Genomic DNA, 22,500 nt, shown 5'->3' on the forward strand with positions numbered 1-22,500 from the left:
CAAGACAAGAAAGTCGAAGTAAAACCATGAAAACTATCTTCCAGGCTTTTTATTGAGAACATGAATAATATTGAGGCAACTATTTGAAAATGTATAATATGGTAGATCAAACCACATATAATTTAACATAGTATGCCTCACAGCCCTGTAGATGAATATGCAGTGAATGATGTTATGGCCTCCAACTGAGTATGTTCCTCATTTATAGAATAGATAAGAGATGAAGGATGTGTGGACCGGTCAAAAGCACCGTCATACTAACTAAGATCCAGATTTTACATTTGAAGGCTCAAAAGCATGGAGTGAAGTGAAGGAGCTGAGACTAATTAGGCAGATGAGAAGAGGAAGCGTGCGGTCAGTGGAGATGACAGCCGACAGCGTCAGTTGCAGCAGTGCAGTGCAGGTGGTTTAGCGTCAGCTGCAGCAGAGCAGTGCAGGTGGTTTCTGTGTGAGGTGAAAATCACTCGCCTGTGGCGAAGCCATTGTAAATGACGTCTTACTTGATGCTTCTGAACAGCACTGAGGTCAAATGAGAGCAAGAGAATCATGTGTTTCAACTCCATTTTCCCCAGGAGTTTTCTCCATGCAAGTGTCAACATCCTGGAACAAGTCATTCCGAAAACAGGTTGAATTGTATTCAACTACACTGAGCAAGTAGAATTGCCTCACCCCAGTGTCAGATTTTTTTTGAAAGAAAAATACAATTTTAAAGACTTAAAGGGGCACTTCACCGAAAAACAATGCTGATTTATTTTGCACATGATCTCACGCATCCGAAAACTGTAAAGTTGAGCAGGTATTCATTTAGTTTTACAGTTATTGAGAGTTGATTTGAGTTACTGTAAGTTGTGGACCAGTGATGTCACACAATCACTGGTCCACAACTTAACTCATTGTTTTTCGGTAAAGTTCTCCTGTGATAAAATTAGATGGAATTACAGTACTTGTTAGGATGTTTTGCAGTGCAACATTTTACATACTCCTCTGAAGGCCCTTCCCCTCCAACCTGCCCTCCCCCTCTCCCCCTCCTAGAGTAAACTGGGAAAGAAATGTTTTGTATGTGACAGGATGGGTGTAGAACAGCTTGACTGGAAGTCTGAAGACAATCAGCAGCTTGGATGGTTTCAGGCTGATGTTTAAAAAAGGATCGGAGCTGATTTGAAACAGTTCTGTGCCTGATGACGGGGAGTTTTTAACCTGACGCTGCCAGATGCTTTGTTTTCACATAAACATCTGGGAGCAAGTTGCTCGGGAAACTGTTTCAAAGGGCAGACACTTAAAAAAAACTGGTAGGTGATTGGATGAACCATCTGTCTCTCACATCTATCACGGGCTCACTCTCGCTGGCGTCACACCTAAAGCCCGCCCGTAGCTGCTTCTTGACACCGATTGGTGTGAACCACTGGTGGTTCAGATTCAAACCAATAGATTGGAGGGTGGCACGATGGATTTGTCATGTGATCTCATGATCCAGCTGCCTCACAAGGTTAGGGACTTTTACTGATGTACTGATGAACTGTTTATCTGTGTATTGCCACAGTTTTTTGCCATTCCTGTAAAACAAATGCTACTATATTTTATGATCCTAGTGTTTGTTGTATTTAATGCATGGAAATGTTTCAGCTGGACTCTGCACATGCGTCAGTCAGTCCCTCTTACCTGTGATGAGCTCGCGGACCTCCATGTCATTGGTTTTCCTCAGCAGGCGGACGAGGGCGGGGATGCCATCACAGTTCTTGATAGCCACCTTGTTGTCGTGGTCCTTGCCGTAGGAGATGTTGCGCAGGGCGCCGCAGGCCTTGCGGTGCACCTCCGACTTGGGGTGGTCCAGCAGCCCCACCAGCACGGGGATCCCCTTCAGCTGACGCACGTCCTTCTTGATCTTGTCGTTCTCGTAGCACAAGTGCTGCAGGTAGGCGGCGGCGTTGGACTTGACCGGGTCAATGGGGTGGCCCAGCATGGCGATGACCTCGGGCAGGTCGGGGTCGCGCCAGCGCGGGTCCTTGCGCATGCTGTCGATGGAGGGTGAGCGGCGGCCGCCCATGCGGTCCAGGCTGGCCATGCTGCCCCGCTCCGGCTGGGCCAGCGGCGCCGAGTAGATGCCGTGGATGTAAGGGTGGCGCTCGTCGATCAGCTCGGCCTCGATGGGGTCGTCCGGGTACCCTCTGGAAGACAGGCAAGGAGAGGACGTGAGGACAGGAGAGACGAATGAGCTAATTCAGTGATAACGTTACTCTAGAGCCACATGCGGCTCCTATAGTGGCTCTTTAAAGTCCTACTTAAAAAATATATATATATATATATAAAAATCTGCAAAATTAATCAACATTTCATTCTCATTCCCAAGTCACATCAATCTATTATGCCCCAACCCCTCAACCGTCTGAGCAACCAATCACAATTTATCTCAGCGCTCTGTTCGCAGGTGTGCAAAACAAGTGCAAACTCCATCACACTGGGAAAACTAAAACTGAACCTAAAATGGCTAAAGAATGTAAGAAACACAAATATGAAGAGGAATATTGAACATTTAAAGACGGCTTCCCTCTGGGAAGTTTTTTCTTTGTGTCCGTGGGTTTGGGGAAAAGCATCTGCTTTGTGATAACGTAATTTCACTATTCACTATTTGCAACAAAGGACCCAAGGTTCAGTACCGACTTTGTGAAAGGTGAGAGCTAAGGGCTGAAGAGCTGGAGAGACTCAAACAGAACCCAACTGGTTTCAGGGAGGAAAGGGACGCTTTTGGATTGTGGCTCTCGCAGTCTCGCACACACAAACATATTTGGGATGCAGACAGAGATGGGGTTCTGTGGGTTTCTGCTCTGTTATTAAACAGCTCTGTCAGAGGACCTGTAGTGGCAAAAAGGCCCCAGCGATAACAGAGAGAGACAACTTTCCTTATGAATCCTTGCTGTCAGGTGGGGGCAACAGAGAACTTTTCCCTTTTCTCTTTTATTAATGATGGAGTTTGAGAGACAAACAGAGAGACAGGCAGGGATAGAACACAGACAAACAGAGAGACATACAGGGATAGCACACAGACAAACAGAGAGACAGACAGGGATAGCACACAGACAAACAGAGAGACAGACAGGGATAGCACACAGACAAACAGAGAGACAGACAGGGATAGCACACAGACAAACAGAGAGACAGACAGGGATAGCACACAGACAAACAGAGAGACAGACAGGCATAGCACACAGACAAACAGAGAGACAGACAGGGGTAGCACACAGACAAACAGAGAGACAGACAGGGATAGAACACAGACAAACAGAGAGACAGACAGGGATAGCACACAGACAAACAGAGAGACAGACAGGGATAGCACACAGACAAACAGAGAGACAGACAGGGAAAGCACACAGACAAACAGAGAGACAGACAGGGATAGCACACAGACAAACAGAGAGACAGACAGGGATAGCACACAGACAAACAGAGAGACAGACAGGGATAACAGACAAACAGAGAGACAAAGGCAGCAGCTATGAACATGAAGCAGGGTTATTTTTTGGGGAAGCCACCACGGAGAGGGTGTAATGCTTCATACAGACATCTTGTGTGGTGTCCCCTCAGGGATGGCCCTGAGCCCCATAAATACCTCTTTGGTGACGGTAGCGAAGATTACCGTGCAAATGCTGAAATGTTAATGACCTCTCGGGGGCTTTTCGGCTAACATTAGCCTCATTAGCATTAGCGCTGTTAGCACCACAGTCACATACAGTATCGGGCTCCATTTCTCTGACTGAAGTCAGTACTGTTCTCTTGAGGAGGGGCGGAGGGTTCCATCTTGACGGTTCATAGGGGGCTCCCTTCAACCATTCGCCGTTTCCCAAGCCTCTCACGTCTATGATCTACACACGGCTTTTTATTCCAAAGGCAGTCTCAATTCTCTACGGGCACATGGGCAAAGATATAGGCACTCAATTCCAATGACGGATCATTTGTTGCTGGAGTGCTACTTATTTTTACTTAATGCTCTTTCATTACAGGAGAGATTTGTCACTTGTAGGGCTTAGAGAGTCAGGGGAAACTGAACTGGGCGGAGAAGTTGCATGTGGAAAATAGTGATGGGAATTATGGCTATTTGAAGGGAGCCGAAGTTAGAGCTCCGTTCTTTTCTGAGAGCCGTTCAAAATAACGCCTCATCTTTTTTTTTATCTGCGAAATATCACTATTTGGCTGCTCAGAAATTGGGAGCTAGAAGACACCAGATGATGTCCTACAATAGCAATATATAAGGCTGCAATTGGTATGCACACAGGTGTTTTAATAGTAAGTGCTGACACCGACCACCCAGACCAGTTTTGATGTACTGTATGCTGGTACAGTTTCCCTAACCTTGCTTGCAAGATGGATAACCTTGCGAGATCAAAAGAGATTCTCTCGACGTAATCCATCTTGTCATGCACAGGCAGTTAAGATGATTGGCCGAACCATGGCCGGCTCGACGAATCAGCGGCAGCCTTAGGCGGGCTTAGGCTCGTCTGGGCAAGTAGTGGGTACATGGTCTTTGTAGTTCTTTTCACTCGTCAACATGGCTGCCGCCGCAGTCTGAATGAAATTGAATGTAATGTTCCCAATTCTATGTATTAAATTCTAAAAAACGACCCTCAACATTTGGGAAGGCTAAGTCACACAACTAGTTCGTTATAATCAAATGTCATGCTTCGAAGGCGACTTTACGACGATGAGGACGGTGAGGACTCAATCAATGATAGACTACCACGGAGATCAGGCACAGGCACCTTCCTCCGGTCGCAAACGTGACGTCAGAGGCATGGCGATCTGATTGGTTGAAGTTGACACGCACCAGCGGTGATAGACAGATGGGTCATCCAATCACCTGCCAAGGAGCTTGGAAAAAGTGCCCGCCTCCGTCAGCGGGTCGGGTTACTGCGTTCCCAGATCGACTGGTTTAGTGAAACGTAATGTGGAGCTAAACCGTCCATCTGGCAGCGTCAGGTTACAGTTTCCCCCCCCCCCCCTGATTCCCCCCCCCCCCCCCCGATTTTCTCCACAGTCGCTCCTCCACCCTCTGCCAATCTGGGGAGAGCCGTAGACTAGCAACATGCTTCCTCCGACACATGCGCAGTTGCCAGCCGCTTCTTTTCACTTGACAGCGGGGAGCTTCACCGGCAGGACGTACAGTAGCACGTGGGAGGATCACGCTATTCCCACCAGTTCCCTTCCGCCCTGACCGACCAGAGGAGGCGACACAGGACACATACCCCTAATCCGGCTTCCCACCCGCAGACACAGCCAATCGTGCCTGTATGGACACCCGACCAAACCTGCGACCCTCAATAGACCGGTACAATTGACCCTATCCTCCAGTCCCTGCTCTCAGCGGAGGGAGGGGGGCTGTGCTGTGTGGGAAGCGCTGCGATTATCAGTCCTGCTCTCTGGATTAAACAGGCAATTAGAGAAAACTGACATCAGCCGTGCCAATTTATTGCCAAATGCTTTGGGATTCAACACATTATTTACACATCATTTACCGCAGCAGGCAGGGGAATTTGGGCACAAATATAAAAAGAATGGCTCTCAAGTACGACTCGGTTCGCTGTGTTCCTATTAAAGAGCCGTTGAATAGAATCGGATCGTTCGCGAACGTCACATCACGAGTGGGGAAAAAAAAAGCTTCTCTTAACTTGTTTTCTCAAAACTAATTTTTATACTTCTATCACTGAAGTGTCTTCAAGGAAGTGAGAATTAGTGATGGGAAAAGACATGCGATGGGGAGAGGAATTTAATTAGGGTTGCGCACTTATACACAGCCTTTATCATCCCCCCATCCAGCCCACAGCTTGAGACTTGTTTATTCCAAGTTATATAATCCATCTGCTCTCCTCTCACCATCTTTCATGTATGGTGGTTGGTGGTGCAACAAAATGGTGGCCAACGCCGGTGGTTGGCAGCAAGCTCAGGATTGAGTTTAATTTTAATGAGTTTTATGTTAATGATGTGTTTTTACAGTTCTTCCCAAGCGTGCTGAGGAGGAGGAGGAGGGGGGGGGGGCGCTCTACAGTACATGCTAGCTCTGTTTGGCTATGGAGCGTTGCTCTGTTGGTTTTTCTTGCACAAGCCTCACAGTAACATTACCGGCTATTATGGCACGACTTTGTGCATTTTAGTGCCAGAGAAATCAATATGAGATGAACTCCTGCCCGAGCAATGTAACAAGATACTCTATTACAACACTTGGAGCAGCAGTGTGATTTCCCAACCACAATAAGACAAGAAATGGCAAAAAGTTTTGAGAGTTAACTATTTGAGAGTATGCTGCGATATATGATGCGGTAAACCCCCAAACATCTGGTTCTCCAAGCAGTATTAAAACAATGATGCTATGAATTCTTTGCAACGACTATTTTGCCCCAAGTCTGCCCCTTCAACCTCATCGCTCTGAACCACAGAGCTAAAATAGAATAGAGAGAGGATGCCTATTGGTGTATCGTGGCGGTCTGACTCGTCATCGCCGTTACAAATCGCGGTGTCTTTTTAAAAGCAGATTCTTCCAACTTGTGGGGCATGTTGAAGGACCACAAACCCCTGTAACCAGCCTGCCGCCACAGTATGGAGGGAGGGGCCTATCAGCAGCATGATGACATCACATCATCAGGGACCACAGTATGGAGGGAGGGGCCTATCAGCAGCATGATGACATCACATCATCAGGAACCACAGTATGGAGGGAGGGGCCTATCAGCAGCCTGATTATACAGCACGTCATCAGAGGGGCCTATCAGCAGCCTGATTATACAGCACGTCATCAGAGGGGCCTATCAGCAGCCTGATTATACAGCACGTCATCAGGAGAAGCTGCTGCTCTGAGGTCTGAGGGAAACACTGGCAGATCGTGTGGAAAAAAAGGGTGGAATTTGCGTAACGTGAGTGAGTGTGTGTGTGTGTGTGTGTGTGTGTGTGTGTGTGTTTGTGTGTGTGTGTGTGTGTGTGTGTGTGTGTGTGTGTGTGTGTGTGTGTGTGTGTGTGTGTGTGTGTGCGTGCGTGTTTGTGCGTGCATGCGTGTGTGTGTGTCGGTGTGTCGGTGTGTGTGTGTGTGTGTGTGTGTGTGTGTGTGTGTGTGTGTGTGTGTACGCGCTCCGGTGGTTACTAAACGCCTCTCAGCATACACCCTGATCTAAACACACTGCACACTCAGAAGCCATCGCCGAGCTCTGGCTTGCTGTGGGATATTGGATGTGACAAGGCAGAAATAACCCTCCAGGAGAAAGGGCATTGCACGTTCACAGCATCATCGCCGTCGCATAGACGTGCATACATCACCTTTATGTCTCTCTCTCTCTCTCTCTCTCTCTCTCACACACACACACACACACACACACACACACACACAGATAAGATGTACAGTTGTGCCGTGCGGGTCTCATAGAGATCGGGTGGCGGATGCGGCGGGGCTTTGGTCAAGCGGGGCGTCGTGAGGCTGAGCGATGGAAATGTCAGGATTTGCATTTAAATTGGCGCCATTGTGTGTAGAGGACGGGACATGAGAGAGCCCAGACACACCACTCCACTCCAAGCATGATTATTACAGCAGATCACTCTCCTCATGCTAATCCAACCGCTAAATGTCCTCCTGTCTATTTCAGTCTGTGTGTGTGTGTGTGTGTGTGTGTGTGTGTGTGTGTGTGTGTGTGTGTGTGTGTGTGTGTGTGTGTGTGTGTGTGTGTGTGTGTCTGTGTGTGCTTGCATGTGTGTGTGTGTATGTGTGTGTCTGTGTTTGTGTGTGCTTGCTTATTGAAATGAAAGACAGTCACAGAGAGATAGACACACATGCATTATGCCACAAACTCCAACATGTGATTATGATCTGGACTCTGTCACATCGACGCCACTAGTCTCCCCTCCCTCCATCTCCTGTCAGTTACTTTCATCATTCTTCGATCGCTGGCTGTGGCTGCCCCCCCCCCCCCCCCCTGACAGGCCCATAAAAGGAGATAAAGTGAAAGAGGATCAGAAGCTTGGGAGAATATGTTTGCATCTCATATGTACACATAACATCTCTGCAGTGCTTATGAGCGCCTCGCTGGCTGTCCCCACCGTTACAGATCGCCCATTTTGAGTTATGGGCAATAATTATTATTTTATGATGCACAAGAGTCTCTGCGGGAAATGGAAGCTGGGGTATTTTGATTTCCTTTTTTTTTTATGTCGTACCACTTTCTAATTTCTGGGCTGTTTTGATGACATTATCCACTGTCACCGCCATTTGTTGTCATACAGTTCGACGTTTCCTCTGTGATGCTGGGGAGGGGTACGGTGCCTCGCACATGACAGCGGGGAAGTATCATATTAAAGTAGCATTTGGCGCTCAGTGAAAGCCTGTCGTCTTGGCAGGCTGGCTAATGTCAGATCACTTCCCTGGGCCTTTCTCTACTGAGACGCCTGGCTTACAATGACACATCCCCCTGCTCCATTAAGGGATGAGTGTGTGTGTGTGTGTGTGTGTGTGTGTGTGTGTGTGTGTGTGTGTGTGTGTGTGTGTGTGTGTGTGTGTGTGTGTGTGTGTGTGTGTGTGTGTGTGTGTGTGTGTGTGTGTGTGTGTGTGTGCGTGGGTGTGTGGTGACCCCTGTATGCATTTGGGCAGGTGCGGCGGAGCAGGTCGCCCAAGGAGAGATGAGCCATTAGAGATTGGCTTAAAGACGCCCCTGTAGTCTGGCAGAGTTCAAAAGCAGCTATTAATCACGCTGACATGGCGATACACACACACACACACACACACACAAACACACGCACACGCACGCGCACACACACATGCACACACACACACAAACACACGCACACGCATGCACGCACGCGCACACACACACACACACACACACACGCACACGCACGCACACACACACACACACACACACACACACGCACGCACGCACGCACGCACGCACGCACACACACACACACACACACACACACAACACACACACACACACACACACACACACACACACACACACACACACACACACACACAGCTAGGGCTGTACTCAACCAAAGAAAATCCTAGTTGATTGAAATTCTACCTACTTTTCAACCAATCGATTGGTCGATGGGGGGGGGAAATAATAGATGAACTAAATTGGTCCCAGTGCACTCAGTGCACTCTACCTGGTAGGCCAAATTAATTATAAATGAACAAGAAGGAGAATGAGACAGTAATTCATTTTGCTAGCTTGTGACCCCAGATTTATTCCAGTCTAACATGGGGTGACGAGACGTGACCCATTTTTAAAGCTAGAGTGAAGGTACTGGTATCATATGAAACTAGAAGACCTAAAGCATCCATTGGTACCATGCATGCTATGCTAGCTTGTTGGTTACAGGGCTAAATAACGCTCCAAATTAGACAAAGTTTTGCTGAGGGAAAAACTGGCATGGCCACTTTCAAAGAGACTTGTTGTCTCACATTCAGCCTAGAGAGCATGCTAAAGTGGTAGACTGTTAGCCTGACTTCATCACGTCATTTCTGCTCCTGTGTGCGCTTCAAGAAAAGGTCTGTGTTACTTTCGCGGTGCGTTACTTTCATACCAGAGCACTTTTCTCTTATGAAATAGCTTTGTCTCTTATGAAAGTAATACCGGCGGTGGCTCACCTGGTAGAACGCATACCACAAAGGCTTAGTCCTTCGCGCGGCCGACCCGGGTTCGAAAATGACCAGTGGGCCTTTGCCGCATGTCATCCCCTCTCTCTCTCCACCTTTCCTGTCTGCCTCCTGTCTATGCCCAAAATAATCATCTAAAAAAGAAAGAAAGAAAGTAATACCAGCGATTGTCCGACCAATGAGAATTTGGTCGGACAGGAGCAAATCGACCGACCGACTGACCAACCAACCAGAAGTTTGGATAGAACCCTACTTCTATCCAGAGAAAGAGAGAGAGGTGTGGGTGTGTTTAAGCAACACTGCTCAACGTGTTAAGCTGCGTTCACACCGACCTATTAAAGTTTGTCGCTGGCGTCGAGTTTACATACAAAGTCAATGCAAACGAGCGATTGAGCGTATATTCGCCCGGGAGAATAATCGCTGGGCGTCCGAGCGGCAGAGACAGAGCGATAGGGAGAAAATACGCTCGTCGCTCAAGATGAAATATTCTAACTCGAGCGAAAATACGCTGGCATCAGTCGCTCGCTGTTCAATGCTGATTGGCTGCTGTGTGAGAGTGAGTCAAGGATCACTCTGGCTTGGAACAAACCGCTGGTTTATTGTGTGGCAACAAACTGCATTGACAGGCTGACAGCTGACATGAAGTGAAGTCTGTACTACCGGTATGCAGCTCGCATTAGGAGCACGCTGATAGGCTTAGCTTGTAAACAATGACGGTGGCTCGTAGTGGACAAACAGCATGACATTGCGTAACGTTATATCCCCCACATGTCCGTCATTTCGTGTGCCTGTTGATGAGCGATTTAAACAGAGCGACAGAGCGATTCCAAAGGGTTGACTTGAGCGACAGAGCGAAAAATAAATATCTCGGTGTGAACGCTCCTTTACCATTTTTGGACAGGATTTGATCAATGGTTGAATTATGGCCAATTTAGTGTTTGGTGAAAAGTTTACAAATGTCTAATTTCAAAATGCATTGATGTATCGCAAACTTTCTTGATAACTTCAGATCAGCGAAGTCCGTAGATGATCCAAGAAAAGTTCTAGGTCTAGGAGGAGTTTGCAAAAATAGGTTTTGGAGAAAATTGAGGAAAAAGTCGCAAAAGGTTTTTTGCTCTACAAATACTTTTCGCAGAGAACAACAAGAAAAAACAACGAAAAAGAAACAATCAGAAAAAAACAATAGGGCTCTTCAGCAGCGGCTCGCTGCTTGGACCCCTCATTAGGTGCATTTCCCTCAGCTGGATATGAGTGAATAAATTAGGCGTTGTTAATGTAAAAAAAAAAATCATCCAATAGAAAAATGGGTCTTTCACAAATTGATTCGCTTTGGCATTTCCATTAAGCTTTTCAAATTTGATACATCATCATTTGCAAAAATGAAACGTTGGATAGAAAGCGAGCTACAGTGACAGCGAGCCTCCACCCTGATGATGAAGTGTCCTTGAGCAAGGCCCCGGGCCCTCACCAGCTGCTCTGCAGCTGACCTCTGACCTCTCCCCTGCTAATGTACAGTATGTGCTCCGGTCTCTCCCCGAGGTCACCGCTACAAATAACAGCATTTCATACTCAGCTTGCCTCGTTCAATTAGTGTCATGGTTGCCGTGCTCTCACACGTACGTGGCGGCCGGTGAGAAGAAGCCACATACACACATTCCCGTCCGCACGTTTTGAATTCCTGCACGGTCCACCCTGTCGCGTGATGGATCTCCTCGGCGGCGGAGACCCAACGGAGGCTCGGGCGCCGGCGCGCACAGGGAGCCATTTTCGCACTAAACATCTTCATTTCTGTCGCCCGCATAATTGAGGGCTTCCAATGCAACGATAAGCTGTAATTAAAGCTCTTTAATTGCCAGATTCATTACGGCACTTTGGAGTCGACGCGCACGCCTTGAGAGAATATTAATGGCGGTACGAGTGGAGCGCGCGGGGAGCCTGGCCACTCAGGGAGGGCCGAGCCCCGCCATTCCTCGCTTTTCCTGGTGTTTTGCAGAGATGTTTGTGTTTTGACGCGTGGTGATGCGTGACCCCGAGTGTGTGGAGACAATACAGTTGGAAGATTTTGGGGTTTATTTTCTCCTGCAATTAGCCAGGCGGGAATCAGTCAAGCGGCAAATGAGATGTGTGTGTGTGTGTGTGTGTGTGTGTGTGTGTGTGTGTGTGTGTCTCGCCTGTTTGTTTGTGTGCGTGTGCATGTGAATGTGTTTGTTTGGCTGTGGCTGTGAGGGGTTGTGTTGTGACACATGTAAGGCAGCCTACAAATTGCCTGTCACAGCAAGCGCCTCTCACTAGGCGGATAGAGGAGTGACTCATTTTCTGAAGACGTTGTGTGTGTGTGTGTGCGTGCGTGCGTGCGTGCATGCGTGTGTGTATGTGTGTGTTTGTGTGTGTGTGTGTGTGTGTGTGCGTGTGTGTGTGTGTGTGTGTGTGTGTGTGTGTGTGTGTGTGTGTGTGAGCGTGCACGTGCATAAGTGTCAGAGTGATGTCAAGAGTGTGTCAAGATGGAGACTCTGATTAGGCATCCGCCATCAGTCTTTCCTGCCTTGTGCTCCACAAACATCAAGGCAGCTGCCTTTGAATACCAACTAGGATGTATGTGTGTGTGTGTGTGTGTGTGTGTGTGTGTGTGTGTGTGTGTGTGTGTGTGTGTGTGTGTGTGTGTGTGTGTGTGTGTGTGTGTGTGTGTGTGTGTGTGTGTCATCCACAAGTTTGTGTCCAAAAGCAAAAAAAGAACTGCACTGTCAAGGAGCTGACATGCCAGGATTCACTATCACCTTTGAACATGACAGAAAAACACACTCAGGGTTGTATTTTTGTGCTGGTGTTAAGCGAAGCGACGCTATGCCCAAGCGCAGGTGAATTGGCAATTTTAGATGGGCGCAAATCAAATATGTCGCACCTGCGCGTGCCCAGATTGTCATTTCCGTGGTGTGCATGAAGGTGTTTGCATCAATATGAGCTGGGCTCGGGCAATAAGGGGGGTGTGACAATAAAAACAGTCATCGCTGTGCAAGTTTGCTATCGAACAATGAGTTGACATTTCCGTCGATCCAGCGCAAACGTTGATGCTCTGTGCTATTTTGGTGGTTTTGGCCATCTGGAATCACATGAGAATGCTTTGTGAATGGGCCAAATTGACTAATTGAAATGCAAGCTGTAATCAATTAAACACCCGCATTTAACAAACTATTGAAACACAGCAGCACTTGTGGTTGCGCACGGCACCACATGAAAGACAAGAGACAAAGCAGAGACAAACAAAACAAGAGACAGATCAATTAGGGCCACTCATTGCTTCCGTTGAGTAAGACATGCCTGTTAAATAGTCTGGAAGACGCACAGAGGCAGAGTTGCATGTGCCGAGTGGGCCCGGGGCGCACAGGAGATGAGGGACCGTTTGGCCATTGGAGCTGCTTCCCTAGTGACTCTATTTAGGAGCTCTAACGCTGGCACACCCTGGTATTTAAAGGGATAGAAATACCCTCCTCTAATTGGCCATAATGAACCCAAGCCCCCACCACACCCACGTGTGCGGTTTTTTCTACATGTAGTGAATCCAACCTCCTTTATAACTGCGCCGGCCCTCGACATCGAGACATCGCCTCTTCAAACACCAAACTACCAACACTGAGTTAGACACTCCTTAGAGCGACAGCGCCTTGAATTCACACCAGTGTGCGCGCCTGTGTCATTATTGACCGAAATAGAGCGCACTCTCTCTCTCTCTCTCTCTCTCACACACACACACACACACACACACACACGTCACACACACACATCCTACTTCCTGTCCCCCTCCTTCCTGCCTCCTCGGCTGCCTTCCTTTACATCTGGCTGTGGGCCCAAACACATTGGGCCCTCAAATTGGGGGAAAAGTGCAGCGTACTTCAAGATGTCCATCTGCCACAGATCACCACTCAAAGGGAGTCTTTAAAACGCACTTCCCACCGTTCAACGTCAAACGTCTGCTCCAATTTACTCCAGGGTGCACATTTTTCCGCCAACCCTTTGGACAGCGCCGCGGTGATTTGAAGCTATTAGGAGGACGAGAGTCCACTCTGAGCTCTTAAGGCAGAAAGTCTGAGAGATGGCCGGAGAAGAGCCTCCCTTCCTCTCCCGCCCCCTCCCTCCACAAGCCCCTCCCTCCTGTCCTCCCGTCTCTCCGCCTCTGTCTCGTCTCGCTGGCGTCTCTTTACCTCTGACACAAACACATGTTCTCCATCCATTTGCATGAAAACGGCAATCAAAGCCTTGTTTCTTCTCGCTTCCTTTCTTCTGCGAGTTGCTCAAGGAGAGGAGACATCTGTTTACAGGCGCACGGCCTAATTTAATCGTTTCGATGGCGAGAACAACAAGACCCGTATTCTTTATTCTCTCTCGTTGTTGTAACGGGCCTGTTCTCTGCTCGTGTCAAGACAGAGCACATGAGGCTGTGCTCATGCATACAAACAGGAGTTGATTGTCTCTAACGGAAGCAAGAGAAATAACAAAAATAGCATTTTCCCAAAACCATCATCTCAAACAAGCTCCAGTAAGCCGAAAAATGAACACCGGCCATCAGTGGTTGCATTTAACGATTATTTATCGAGTATTTTCCGGCTTTTATTTTATGATTTTGACAGAAAAAACTGACAGAAAAATCTGAAGACTGTCTGTCATTTTAACACAGGTAATAATAGATTATGACAACCCTGTCTGTCAAAATGACAGTGAGAAAGTCTAACACAGCCTCTGCTGCCCATCATGTTTTTAACCATTACCAGTTACTGATCTATTCACCTTATGTAGCCCCGCCCACTTGTGTTATGACTTCCTGTTCAAAACACTGTCTGTTTTACCTGCTCACTAGTACTGTACTGTCACAGGTACAGTAGGTACAACACAATAGGAAGTAACTAGCTGACCCCTGTGTTGGAACATAAGGTGAATAGCAGCCATAATGCAAAGTGAAAACCCTACTCCCTCTTTTGTGTCATATCCGTGCTCCTCACCTGACTCGGGGCCCGTCGCGGAGCGGCTCCCGGTGGGTGCGCCCCCTGTTGGCGCCCTGCAGGGTGCGGCGGTTGGCAGTGGAGTAGTCGGGCGGCTCCAGCTCGTAGGGCTCCTCCTCCTCAGGGCCCAGGCTGCGGCGGTCGTCCTCCAGGCCGTAGGGCTCGGCCTGGAAGCGCTCGGGCTGCGAGCGGTTCAGGTCCACGCTGCTGCTGCCCATGGGCACCTGGGGCTGCGCCACGTGGCCGTAGTCGTCCTTGCGGATGGGCAGCGTGTAGCTGTTCTCCGGGCGGTAGCTGTTGGGCATGTAGGGGTAGCGCGGCGGCCGGAAGTTGACGCCTCGCGACAGGCTGCCGTAGTTCTCCGTCAGGTCGGCGTAGCCGTCGTGCAGGCCGTAGTGGCGGGCGTACTGGCTCTCGGGCGCCTCGCCGTACGAGTCGTTGTAGGCGTTGTTGTAGGAGCGCGTCAGGGTGGAGGTGGCCTGCGGCGCGGTGATGTAGCGCTCGCCGCCGTTCTTCATGTAGCGCCGGTCGATGGAGTCGGTGTAGCTGCCCAGCGGGGAGGAGCCCTCGGGCAGGGGCAGGCCGTCGGGCCCCAGGGGCACCTGGCGCACCGTCCGCGTGGTCACCGTCTTCACCATCTTAGTCACCTGTAGAGGGTGGGGGGGGGGGGCAGATACACTCGTCAGACAGGCAAGACTTACAGCTCATGATGCCAAAGCAAACTCCATGTTTTAGAGCCACCTGACATGGCACCGGAGCACACAGAAAAGCATGCTGCGCGCCCGGTAGAGCCAACAGAGACGTTAGCTTCTCTCAGCGATCTGACTGATTCAGACGTCGCATTAGGAAAGCCACACAGTGAGAGGCGCTGACAAATGAAATGGAGGAGATAATTGCTCCTTTAAAGTTGGGTCTCTAGATTAAAGCATGCGTTTCAAAAGCTAACGAACAGAAAAGCTCATCCAATTGTGTTAATAAAATCGTGTTAGTTGTGAGGTGATGTGAGACGCTCACTTTGGCAATTCCAGGGGAGAATGGTGATGCATTAGAATGCCAGCAAATTAAATTGTCCTCATTTAAAAAGTGCCATTGCAACAGCTCGTTAACCTCAAGACAGATGTGTCTCATCTTGCCTGCTTCTCTTCAGTCAAGACTGAGTCCTCCCTTAACTGCTGGAGACTACATCGAATTAACATGACAGCACAACGATCCACATAGGTCCTTGAAGGCTGATACGGTTATTATTATTATTTTTGGATTACCGCTGCTATGTTGTACCGATATTGAATACCTACTGCATAATGACATTCTACGGGTTAACAGCTCCATAAAGCAGGGTGAGACAGATTTCAATCAACGTTTTACAGACTGATACCCTTGTAGAACTTAAGTGAATGAACTTGAATGATTTTATGATCATCTATCTGTCGACCAAAAAAACAAACATTCGCTAGCTGTAGACAGGGACGAAACTTGTATTGAAGACAGATAACATTGGTTGTTTGAATGTGGATGAACGTGGACGATACTGGTCGATATCCAATTTTAAATGACAGGCCAATATCCTCAAACTGATACTTTGGTCTAAAACCTAAGTGTAAAAAAGTCGATTTTGGGGAAAAAAGAGCTGACATGACACAAAGGCTGTGATCTCGATCCATCCACGCCGGCCATAACGTTGCAGATACAGGGGATGCATGTTGTAACAGCCATCTTGCTGTGCTACGGCTGCACTGGACCTTGACTCCTCCTGGCGTCACGCTCCGTGGGAGCCAGAGTCACACGACTGTGACTATCTTGAAGGATAGAAGCAGCCGAGCATGCATCCGCCCCTCCCCTCCGCCTCGTCCTGGCTAAATAACTCAACATCCCCCCTGCTGTCTCAGAGGCTCTCCGGCTGCCGAATTACACACACGGTATCTCCCTCTTTCCCCGGGTTCGCCGCACCATACCCAAACCAATTTGCTGCCCAGTGAATTCTGCTCTGGCCGATAATTGGCTATTTTGTCGGCGGCTATAAATTCATCTTCGAAATTAATGAGGTTGATGAAAATTAATCGCCGTCCGCGGAGGTGCGGCTTCGATGCGTTTGGTGCTGTGCCTGACGAGGAGGTTCATTCCCAGTCGACAGCCGCGGAGAGCGAGTGTCTTGGGAACGGGGGGGGGTACTCTCTACTCTGCTGCTTCTGATCGCTTTGAGTTACGAGCTTGTCGATAGCGCTCTTAATGCTAATGCGCTTTCTTTTCTTTCTCATCAAAGCCATAATAGATTTTAATCAGGGATACCAAACGGCGTGTTACAATATCAGGAAACGCTGGGGAAAGCGGGGTGCCAAGAGGAGAAAAATGCCAACATGCTGTTTGCCCATTGGTTGTTGATCAACGCGTCCTCATCATTACCTTGGCTGCAGTCAATAGAAATCTTCACTACTGGCCTGGCTTGTTGATTACACACACCAACTGTGAGCCACACAACAAACCCTATTCCTACAGTATACACACAGCCAGGTTCATTTCCAATTAATTTCGGAGTAATTACAGAGTAAATTAAGTTTGCTTCTGACGCCGTTCTTCCTTGCCTCGGCAGGGTTCAAAATGAAAAAGCTCATTTGTCTGGTTCCTAACTGAGTCAAACAGCTGGAGCGTATGTACAGTATGACCTTGAGACAACACTCTTGATGAGGGCTGCTGCTATGCTGCCACTCAGCTCTGCAGAGGTGCTAATGGAACACAAATGAAGCTCATCTGGTGCTGCTGTCACGGGACCCGCTGCTAAACCCGAGGCCCCAAGAGGACCACGGGGGAGTCGGGTCACATCCTGCCTCATGCACTTAGGCTGGCAAAAATAAACATCTATTAAATCACATTTTTTTTGCATAATTTTTTTGATGCACTTCATCGATTTCCCGTGGGAGTAATTCTCTCTTCGTCCTTGGGGTTCTTCCAGCTGGAGGATGACTTCAGGGTGTCCTGCCATCCCCATGCTTTTGATTCATATCTGCCACTTTGATTTAGCACCTTTCATTCATCGTTGCTTTATTGTCCATAAAGCACTTAGTAGCAATGATTTGAAGAATGAGCTGAAGTTCATCTTCAAGGACCAGGTAAAGGAAAGATGGGCCTCGAAGTCACTTACAGTGAGGACAGCTTTTTCTTTCGGTTGTCTTTGAAAGCCTGTCCTTCAAAGTTGGAAACCTAAACTCCTAAACTCCCCTAAGGCTGTGTGTGTGTCTAGGTTTTAGAAAAGGAGTCAAACGCAGCAAACTGAAATATTGTATTCGACTCTTTTGGGGGCTGTCAAAGCGGCGAGGGGAGCGGGCGGAGTGCAGCCTCGACGTGCCCGGCTGCCTTGTACTAACACGGCTTCTTAGGCGTTACGCGCGGGCTGTGAAGGCAGCATCACACGGCCTTCAAACACACTTTGATGTGCGCTGAAGTTCACAAGGCGTCAAACAGCCGCCGCCCGCGGGGGGGAAAGCAGGGGCGCCGAGGGACCGCCGTTTCAGAAGCCCCTCTGAAATAGGCTGAAGCGGGGTAAACAAACAGAGCTAAAAGAGAATGGCTAAGATGTCGGGGGTTTAGCGTGTGTGTATACAATGATGTGTATATGCGCACATGTAGAAATACTCTGACGTGTGTGTGTGTGTGTGTGTGTGTGTGTGTGTGTGTGTGTGTGGAAAGCAGCAGCTCTATTGAAAGGTGTGTGCAACAACCACAGGCACTTAGATGCAATTCTAAACTGTTTACCAAACTGTTAAACAGGGGGGAGGGGCCGCGGGCGTCAAACTCTCCACTTTACGGCGCTGTAAAAAGCTTTAACGACCTCTGTGGCATTCACTTTTACAGAGAGCTTAAGTAGACACGGTGGCTGGGCGTTAGTGGGGAGAAGATAAGGGGACAGGTTTTTAAGAAGCCTGCGCGATTCATCACCTGAGTCATTTCAGGGCCGTCTGGGAGGCACCCGGCGGAAATAACGGAAAAGTCGGAATTGTTTGCGTTTGTGGGCCATGCGACTTAACGGGGCTGAAACCCATGTCTCAGGCAAGTAGCGGTGGGCTTCTTCAAAACCTGAAGCTAGAGGGGACAGAGGGTTAACCTGAAGCTAGAGGGGACAGAGGGTTAACCTGAAGCTAGAGGGGACAGACGGTTAACCTGAAGCTAGAGGGAACAGAGGGTTAACCTGAAGCTAGAGGGGACAGAGGGTTAACCTGAAGCTAGAGGGGACAGACGGTTAACCTGAAGCTAGAGGGGACAGACGGTTAACCTGAAGCTAGAGGGAACAGAGGGTTAACCTGAAGCTAGAGGGGACAGAGGGTTAACCTGAAGCTAGAGGGAACAGAGAGTTAATCTGAAGCTAGAGGGGACAGAGGGTTAACCTGAAGCTAGAGGGAACAGAGGGTTAACCTGAAGCTAGAGGGGACAGAGGGTTAACCTGAAGCTAGAGGGGACAGAGGGTTAACCTGAAGCTAGAGGGGACAGAGGGTTAACCTGAAGCTAGAGGGGACAGACGGTTAACCTGAAGCTAGAGGGAACAGAGGGTTAACCTGAAGCTAGAGGGGACAGAGGGTTAACCTGAAGCTAGAGAGGACAGACGGTTAACCTGAAGCTAGAGGGGACAGACGGTTAACCTGAAGCTAGAGGGAACAGAGGGTTAACCTGAAGCTAGAGGGGACAGAGGGTTAACCTGAAGCTAGAGGGAACAGAGAGTTAACCTGAAGCTAGAGGGGACAGAGGGTTAACCTGAAGCTAGAGGGGACAGAGGGTTAACCTGAAGCTAGAGGGAACAGAGGGTTAACCTGAAGCTAGAAGGGACAGAGGGTTAACCTGAAGCTAGAGGGGACAGAGGGTTAACCTGAAGCTAGAGGGGACAGAGGGTTAACCTGAAGCTAGAAGGGACAGAGGGTTAACCTGAAGCTAGAGGGGACAGAGAGTTAACCTGAAGCTAGAGGGGACAGAGGGTTAACCTGAAGCTAGAGGGAACAGAGGGTTAACCTGAAGCTAGATGGGACAGAGAGTTAACCTGAAGCTAGAGGGAACAGAGGGTTAACCTGAAGCTAGAGGGGACAGAGGGTTAACCTGAAGCTAGAGGGGAGAGAGGGTTAACCTGAAGCTAGAGGGGACAGAGGGTTAACCTGAAGCTAGAGGGGAGAGAGGGTTAACCTGAAGCTAGAGGGGACAGAGGGTTAACCTGAAGCTAGATGGAACAGAGGGTTAACCTGAAGCTAGAGGGAACAGAGAGTTAACCTGAAGCTAGAGAAAACGGGGGGTTAACCTGAAACTAGGGGGGACAGAGGGTTAACCTGAAGCTAGAGGGGAAAGAGGGTTAACCTGAAGCTAGAGGGAACAGAGGGTTAACCTGAAGCTAGAGGGGACAGAGAGTTAACCTGAAGCTAGAGGGGACAGACGGTTAACCTGAAGCTAGAGGGAACAGAGGGTTAACCTGAAGCTAGAGGGAACAGAGGGTTAACCTGAAGCTAGAGGGAACAGAGGGTTAACCTGAAGCTAGAGGGAACAGAGGGTTAACCTGAAGCTAGAGGGAACAGAGGGTTAACCTGAAGCTAGAGGGAACAGAGGGTTAACCTGAAGCTAGAGGGGACAGAGGGTTAACCTGAAGCTAGAGGGGACAGAGAGTTAACCTGAAGCTAGAGGGGACAGAGAGTTAACCTGAAGCTAGAGGGAACAGAGGGTTAACCTGAAGCTAGAGGGAACAGAGGGTTAACCTGAAGCTAGAGGGGACAGAGAGTTAACCTGAAGCTAGAGGGGACAGAGAGTTAACCTGAAGCTAGAGGGGACAGATGGTTAACCTGAAGCTAGAGGGGACAGATGGTTAACCTGAAGCTAGAGGGGACAGATGGTTAACCTGGAGCTAGAGGGAACAGAGGGTTAACCTGGAGCTAGAGGGAACAGAGGGTTAACCTGAAGCTAGAGGGAACAGAGGGTTAACCTGAAGCTAGAGGGGACAGAGGGTTAACCTGAAGCTAGAGGGGACAGAGGGTTAACCTGAAGCTAGAGGGGACAGAGGGTTAACCTGAAGCTAGAGGGGACAGAGGGTTAACCTGGAGCTAGAGGGGACAGAGGGTTAACCTGGAGCTAGAGGGGACACGGATTAACAAGGTCAAGGGGAGGAAGGGGAGGAAACCACTGCAAAAATCACACAGGGTACACAGTCCTTTACTGGGTCTGTCTCGGACGGGGCGGGGACCGGGGTGGATGTCCGAGAGGCGGGCCTGGATGCCACCGGAAGCAGGGTCTCGGTCAACCTCACCGGGTGGTAGGTGCGCCGGGTGATGGTTTTGACCACTTTGGTCACCTAGAGTGGATAGCACTGATTGAAAAACATCCTCAACCCCTCCATGATCGCACATGAACCCGTCTGTTAGCTCTGTGCTGAACAGCGGACCTGAGGATAATGACACACTTTCAAACTACATGTAGCTCAGCCCGTGTCCTTGCTGTACTGTAACGCTCCACTAGCTTCTCCCTTCTCTTTTATTAAGAGATGTGACTGCTTTAAACAAAAGAAAGCCACTGTACTTTTGGGTAGTAAAAGGTCAAACGTTTCTCACTGCTTCAATTCTACTGATGTATCTGATGTAGCTACTATGTTGGCATTTTGCTGCAAAGTTAATAACCAAGCCCTCAGCGATTCAAGGTTGAGTCCCTAGCGTGCGCCAGGTAGTGAAATCTCTCTGTTTGTTTGTGTGGTTTCTGCCTCCACTCTTATTAACTCATATCCAGAGGACAAGAGGAGTAATGCAGCTTTTTAATGGGCCAGCTGAACTCTCTCAATGAGCATGACGGTGTCTCACTCAGCCAGTCTGCACACTCGCATACACACACACACACACATACACACAAACACACACACACACACACACACGCATACACACACACACACACACACACACACACACACAGACACACACACGCATACACACACACACACACACACACACACAGACACACACACACACACGCACACATACTCAGCCAGTCTTCCTGCCAGGAGGAAGCAGGGCTGAACGGCAGCCAACGGAAAGCACGGCATGCTGGGATGGGAACGTGGAGGCCCGTCTACACACACACACACACACACACACACACACACACACACACACTCTCTCTCACACACACACACACACACACACACGCAGACGCACACACACACACACACACACACACACACACACACAACTCTGCTGTCTTGCCGCTGACATAGTTTCATATATAGTTCTACACAGACATCCTCAGGGCCAATTTTCTGTTGCTTTGTCTGTATGGTGACTATTGATACTGTAGCTACTGAAGTGGCTAGAAATGTGTTTACCACCAAAAAACACACATACACAGACACACACACACACGCACGCGCGCGCACGCACACACACGCGTGCGCGCACACACACACACACACACACACACACACACACACACACACACACACAAATCCCAAAAACAGGAAGATGGGAGAAGCTTCCTTGTTTGATCTTCCGGTCGTGGGAGTGGGGATAAGCATGAAGGGAAGGGAATGTTTTAGCATTAGGCGGTATGAGAAGACGTCTGCTGAAAAGAACAGATAAGAACTGAAATAAAAGACAAAGTTAACTGTTGTCACAAAAAGACAGAGAGAGAGGGAGGGAGGTGAAGGACACAACACGTGAAAGTGTGTGGGAAAGAGAGAGGGAGAAGATACAGAGAGGACAAGATAGGGGTCTGTTCTAGGACTGCAATTAAAGATTATTTCCGTTGTTGATTACTCTGTGGATTATTTTTCTCGATTAATAGTTGTTTGGTCTATAACATCTCAAAAAATTGGTGAAAAATGTCCATCAGTGTTCCCCAAAGCCCAAGAAAGATATTCAGTCTACTGTCATAGAG

General features: G+C 48.8%; 1 protein-coding gene across 1 annotated transcript in view; it reads right to left on the minus strand.

Annotated features, from left to right (window-relative positions):
• The window catches only part of arvcfb (ARVCF delta catenin family member b), a gene marked incomplete at its 5' end in the record, with an annotated part of 166,718 nt that overhangs the window by 77,396 nt on the left and 66,822 nt on the right, over window positions 1–22,500 (minus strand). The window contains 3 exons of the mRNA XM_083643878.1: window positions 1,660–2,165; window positions 14,623–15,269; window positions 20,798–20,932. Coding sequence (XP_083500004.1) covers window positions 1,660–2,165; window positions 14,623–15,269; window positions 20,798–20,932 — 1,288 coding nt within the window. The remainder of the gene's footprint in view (window positions 1–1,659; window positions 2,166–14,622; window positions 15,270–20,797; window positions 20,933–22,500) is intronic.

The sequence above is a fragment of the Poromitra crassiceps genome, assembly GCF_964638095.1.
Source record: "Poromitra crassiceps genome assembly, chromosome: 10".
Classification (NCBI taxonomy): Eukaryota; Metazoa; Chordata; class Actinopteri; order Beryciformes; family Melamphaidae; genus Poromitra; species Poromitra crassiceps.